The sequence below is a fragment of the Procambarus clarkii genome, chromosome 18, assembly GCF_040958095.1.
Source record: "Procambarus clarkii isolate CNS0578487 chromosome 18, FALCON_Pclarkii_2.0, whole genome shotgun sequence".
Lineage (NCBI taxonomy): Eukaryota > Metazoa > Arthropoda > Malacostraca > Decapoda > Cambaridae > Procambarus > Procambarus clarkii.
Genome location: NC_091167.1, coordinates 22,330,488 through 22,337,172, shown reverse-complemented (window position 1 = coordinate 22,337,172; position 6,685 = coordinate 22,330,488). Strand labels below are relative to the sequence as shown.

Genomic DNA, 6,685 nt, shown 5'->3' with positions numbered 1-6,685 from the left:
TCATATAACGCTTTGAAACTACTGACGGTCTTGGCCTCCACCACCTTCTCACCTAACTTGTTCCAACCGTCTACCACTCTGTTTGCGAAAGTGAATTTTCTTATATTTCTTCAGCATCTGTGTTTAGCTAGTTTACATCTATGACCTCTTGTTCTTAAAGTTCCAGGTCTCAGGAAATCTTCCCTATCGATTTTATCAATTCCTGTTACTATTTTGTATGTAGTGATCATATCACCTCTTTTTCTTCTGTCTTCTATTTTTGGCATATTTAATGCCTTTAACCTCTCCTCGTAGCTCTTGCCCTTCAGTTCTGGGAGCCACTTAGTAGCATGTCTTTGCACCTTTTCCAGTTTGTTGATGTGCTTCTTAAGATATGGGCATCACACAACTGCTGCATATTCTTGCTTTGGCCTAACAAAAGTCGTGAACAATTTCTTTAGTATATCGCCATCCATGTATTTAAAAGCAATTCTGAAGTTAGAAAGCGTGGCATAGGCTCCTCGCACAATATTCTTTATGTGGTCCTCAGGTGATAGTTTTCTATCTAGAACCACCCCTAGATCTCTTTCTTTATCAGAATTCTTTAAAGATTTCTCACATAATATATAAGTTGTGTGGGGTCTATGTTCTCCTATTCCACATTCCATAACATGGCATTTATTAACATTAAATTCCATTTGCCAAGTGGTGCTCCATGTACTTATTTTGTCCAGGTCATCTTGAAGGGCATGACAATCATCTAAGTTTCTTATCCTTCCTATTATCTTAGCATCATCAGCAAACATGTTCATATAATTCTGTATACCAACTGGTAGATCATTTATGTAGACAATAAACATCACTGGTGCAAGAACTGAACCCTGTGGTACTCCACTTGTGACATTTCTCCAGTCCGATACATTGCCTCTGATCACAGCCCTCATTTTTCTATCAGTCAGAAAATTTTTCATCCATGTTAGAAGCGTACCTGTCACTCCTTCAATATTTTCCAGTTTCCAGAACAACCTCTTATGTGGAACTCTGTCCAAAGTCTTTTTTAGGTCCAGATAGATGCAGTCAACCCAACCATCTCTTTCCTGTAATATCTCTGTTGCTCGATCATAGAAACTGAGTAAATTCGATACACAGGATCTTCCAGATCGAAAACCATACTGTCTGTCTGATATTATATCATTTCTCTCCAGGTGTTCTACCCATTTAGTTTTAATTATTTTTTTCCAATATTTTGACTATTACACTTGTCAATGATACCTTGTGTATTGTCGTTATTGTTTATTAATCTAATCTTTGTGTATTGTGTCACGTTTTCTTACAATGTACCTATAAACATGTGTTCTCGATTTTGCTAGAAATTACCTACTTTCAATTATCCGCTGCATTAAAGACCTGTCCGAAACGCTATACGTGCTAATGGCTTTACAAGAATGTCAAATCATCATTGTTATGTACTCTCTTAACCCCATCAATGTACCTTCTTATATATATATAAATAAATAAATAAATAAATAAATATAGCTGGAAAGCTGATTTAAACTAGTTAATGATATTCCGTAACGAAGAAAACGTAAATAACTTCGGTGTATTATCAAATCCATTTTCTTTAACTCTGTGGGCCCGGGACTCCTCTATCACAGTAAACTTCATTTAACAATATAAAAATTCTCGTTGTTGGAAAGTTAAAGTGGATATATAAATTAGGCTTCAATGAAGACCACAGGATGGGCCTGGGGTCCATTATCACAGAATACGCATGGGGTCCACTATCATAGGATGGGCATGGGGTCCACTATCATAGGATGGGCATGGGGTCCACTATCATAGGATGGGCATGGGGTCCACTATCCTACGATAACCCGTTCTCGCAAATTCGTAAATTCAATATTGACTTATTAACTACGTGCATAGGTGATATACTAAACATAATAGATACCCTTAAAAAGATTCATAGAAAACACCAACCTTACCTAACCTTGTTAGTATCTTAAGATAAGCATCTTATTGCTTCGTTATTACAATTATTACTTAACCTATACCTATTATAGGTTAGGTAATAATTGTAATTACGAAGCAATAAGATGCTTATCTTAACATACTAAGTAGGTTAGGTAAGGTCGGTGTTTTCTATGAATCTTTTTAAGGGTATCTATTATGTTAAGTATGTCACCTATGCACATATTTAATAAGTCAATATTGACTTATTAAATTTGCGAGAGGCTACGGGACGACCTGGACAACTGGATCAATGGTCTAGACCAGTGGTCTTCAAGCACTGCTCTAGACCATTCCATTGTCGTCCTGTCATAGACCATTTTTAATGTCGTCCTCCTCTAGTGGTGGTTAAGTGGAAGCTGTCCACCCTCCACCCCGAAAAAGTCTCATTAAAAATCTCACGTTTTTAATATTTAAAATCTATGTTTCATATCTCATTTCTGTGACTCTGTAAACAGAAAAAAGCAGTTTCTCTTATTTTTTGTTTAACTTTTACATATTCATCCATATATTTACACAGCTCATCTCAAACTAAGACGCTCAAAATACACAATATTAAGCATGACATTTAGACGCATTTTTCTTCACTAGAGTAAAATCACAGCAATGTTTGGTATATTTGGTACAGTATCAATAAATAAAACAAATAGTTATCCTTTAAATAAAATCAGTGGCTTGGCTGCTGCTGCACTTTGTCTGCTATTAGGTTGAGTCGAGGTGTCAGACGATCTTCAAGTTGAGTCGAGGTGTCAGACGATCTTCAAGTTGAGTCGAGGTGTCAGACGATCTTCAAGTTGAGTCGAGGTGTCAGACGATCTTCAAGTTGAGTCGAGGTGTCAGACGATCTTCAAGTGCAACTCGCATGAGAGGATCCAGGTTCAGGATTGCATTCCTTTTCTTTATCTTCACCAAAACTAAAGTAGAGAACCCTTGCTCACACAAATATGATGTTGGCACCTGAACAACTATGGCTATTGTCCGCTCGGCTAGATCCTCGTACTCTGGACCATCAAGCAAGGTAACCCAGGAATCCATGGGATGGCTAAATGTCTTGATAACTGCTTTTTGTGAATAATCCGCTCGAAGCTGCAAAAGAGCATCACACTGATCAGTTCCTTCATCTGTGAAGGGATTAAGCATCCACACGTTGGAGGTCAACTGGTCATTCTCACTGTCTGGGAAATAGAAGTCAAGGTTTTCTTGCATTAGAGTAAGGTGTCTGATAACTGAGTGTGACATGTGTACCTCCAGTGTCTGCTGTGTTGTCTGCATACCATGTTCCCAGCCACATTCATAAATGAGTCAAATAATTCTAAATCAGAAAAGCACCTCTTTTCTACATTGCTTTCCCATTTTTTCACCTTCAGTTTAAATGTATTTATTTCCCTATACTAGTCAAAATATCCCCATCTTTGCCTTGCTGACTGATGTTTAGCTTATTCAGATGATCGAAGATTGAAGCCTTGTAAGACAATTTAGCCAGCCAGAGCACATGCTGACACTTAACTTCCATGTGGTTGGCTTCCTCAGTAAAGACAACACAGAGCTGCTCTCTCAATGCAAACACTCGATTAAGACCCTTACCCCGAGATAGTCAATGTACTTCAGTATGAAGGAAGAGTTTTGGGAAATTAGCTTCCATGTCCTTACACAACTCACGAAACATTCTATGCTTTTTGCATGTGCACAGATATGATTAACCATGTGCAGGCGATGAGTCACAATAACGTGGCTAAAGTATGTTGACCAGACCACACACTAGAAGATGAAGGGACGACGACGTTTCGGTCCGTCCTGGACCGTTCTCAAGTCGATTGTGAAGTCACAATCGACTTGAGAATGGTCCAGGACTGACCGAAACGTCGTCGTCCCTTCACCTTCTAGTGTGTGGTCTGGTCAACATGATTAACCATTTTAACAACATCATCAAGTAGAAGTTCAAAGTCACTTTTCTCCTTAGCATTTCTAGTTTCATTCAGTCGCTGTGCCACTAACGCTTCCCCGTGAGTCACGCAGTGAATCGTGACACAACTTGGTGAGACCGCTGGGATCTTCTGTACAACGCCATTGATGGCACCGACCATAGCTTTAGCACCATCAGTAGTAACAGACGTGCATTTTGACCAGTCAATGTCCTCGTCAATAATGAAATCATGAAGTTTCTGAAAATTGTTGCGTGGTGTTTCTACGCCCAGTTGGAGGCAGCACTAATAGTGCTCAACAATGGTTTTCTCTTCTAAGTCTGGAAACCGACAGTCAACAATCAGCTGTTCTTCTCCTCCTATGTCTGTGGTCTCATCCAGTTGAATGTCAAACGATGTGGCTAGACGCCCCTACTATCGGGGTCTTGCGAGTAGGCAAGGTGGCAACTTCGATATTACAATAGGTAAATATGTATTTGTAGTATGTATTTTAAGAAATATAGGAGAGAGAGAGAGAGTCTTTTGTATATTACACAGACACGTACAGCCCGTGCTACTTGGAGCTTCTTGTTCCCAAGTAGCTGAATCTTAAACAACAAAGAACAGCGATTAATTATCTTACGGGTTATTCATGCCCATGCCACCTCTTGGGTGGCTTAATCTTCATCAATCAGTTGAGTAATCATCAGTATAATTTCCAGTGACTCAGTTAACTTCGGTAACGACGCTTAGGAGTTACCAAACCTCTTCAACCTCAAGAATGTAGCACTCGGCGTGTACAGTTCTAATCGACCCCAAGATGTCTCAGCTTCGACACAGAGCTGACAGCAGAATACGACCGCATCGAGCTCGCACGCTCTCGGCCTCATAGAGTTCAGACACTCATCATCCCCCATCGAGCCGCCACGCTCTCCCACACAGCAGACGGCACCGCTCCTGTGTCAGGTAAGTCCACTACGGGCTCACCATAGCCCGTGCTACTTGGAATCTGTTCCGAGTAGCTGAATCTATAACAACAACACCATCCCACATAGAGCTCCGGCCTCATAGAGTTTAGACACTCACCATCCCCCATCGAGCTGCCACGCTCTCCCACATAGAGCTCCGCGACTCCGGCCTCACTCAGCTCTCTGCTCTGCTCCAAGCTCCGTCTCAACGTCTACGACAATGCCAACAACCGACTACTGTAACCAAGACTACTAAATAAATATGAAAACCACTAAACACTGCTTATCTAATCAACCCAACAACGTAACATAATCGTACGTTACGGTACCATCTGGGAGGTGAAATCCTGCAAGAGTCAAGTAGAGAAAGATCTCGGGGGTTGATTTGTTTTTTGGCTGTTGCCGCCGGAGGCGGGTAGTTTATTGTGCACCCCATACCCATCCTGTGAGCGGTAGCGCAAAAAGCATTACAGAGGGCACAAAAGGTCTTTATCAGACCTCATCTTAGATTATTACATAAACAATTACATCTAACCTTCACACCTTATAGTTACAATGTCAACTAGTTACAGAGAATGTTCTATTTCAGGAGCTATATATTTACAGTAAGTCATTATACATTAATGGTAGGACTTATAGCTAATACATAATAGTTTGGCCAATGGGGATATTACAGAGTCATAGGGGAGCTTCTGTTTATTATTAGTCCTCACAATACATTACTTGTTTCTGAATCTCATATGTCGTTTATCTACTGGAAGCGAAATATGGGTACAGTGCAAGGATTTCAGGTAATTTATCCATGGTAATAAGATAGGTTGCCATATCATACAGAGTGAGCTTAGATTTATTGCTAAATGGCTCAATTTTACTACAATCCAAGATATGATGTTCGAGTGTGTGTCCCTGTCTTTGTCCACACACTTTACACTTTACTTCATCTAGATCCCTATACAAGCCGAACTGCCAGAGATACTTGTAGCCAAGTCTTATACGAGCTGTGACAACATCTGTTAGTCTACTGACTTTGTTACTTGCCCTATACACGTTTTACTTCACACATTTCATTGTGATAAACAATGGACCTGCTAGTTCTAGTTTGCACAGTTCTACTTTCTTCAAATCCATCCAGGAGTTCTTGTCTAATGACACTTTTAAGGGACCTATTTGATAACTCAAGATTCCGTTCAATACTGTCTTTACTGCAGCCTTAGCAAGGGCGTCAACTTTGTCATGTTCCTGCAGGTCAATGTGATGTAACACCCATGACCCCCCTCCCCCTTAGAGTTCTCACCCAGGGAAGCCTTCTCCAAGAGGTCAGCCCAGATGACCTCCGGTTTATCTTGTATGTTGATTAAAAAAATTCCTGGGTTAGTCTTAGTCAACATAGTTTCAAGTATGTAATATTTCATGATACTCTTGTCAAACATTGCAAGGGAATTAGACTCCAGATTCTCATGTGTAAACATCCCTGGATCTCCCCCTTTTGGCCAGGTCAGAGGTCAGTCACACATGTAATTAATAACTCCTCTCTTGAAGAGTGTATGGTGAATGTCAAACAAGCTTAATTGAAATATTTTTTAAGTGTTTGTGCACGTGTGGCCCGACCCCCCTAGCATTTCTGATCTAGGTAGCAACAGTAAATCTCTCCTCCCCCCTTTTGGGGTATATATATTGGTCCTGTAGAGATTTAGGAACAGAGTGCAGGACACTAGGATCGAGAGCGGGTCTGTGAAGAACACCTCAGCCAGGGAGAGACAGAGGTCTTAAGGTAATGTGTGTGATCTCTGAGGTTTTGTTCCATGTCCAAATTTCTTAAATTTTTGC

The 6,685-nt window shown here is 40.5% G+C and overlaps 1 protein-coding gene across 1 annotated transcript; it reads right to left on the bottom strand.

Moving 5' to 3' along the window:
• Nucleotides 1-2,796: 2,796 nt before the first annotated feature.
• LOC138366006 (protein FAM200A-like) lies at nucleotides 2,797-3,228 on the bottom strand. Its single transcript, XM_069326725.1, has one exon. It carries the CDS (start codon nucleotides 3,226-3,228, stop codon nucleotides 2,797-2,799), a length of 432 nt encoding a protein of 143 aa, XP_069182826.1.
• Nucleotides 3,229-6,685: the final 3,457 nt, after the last annotated feature.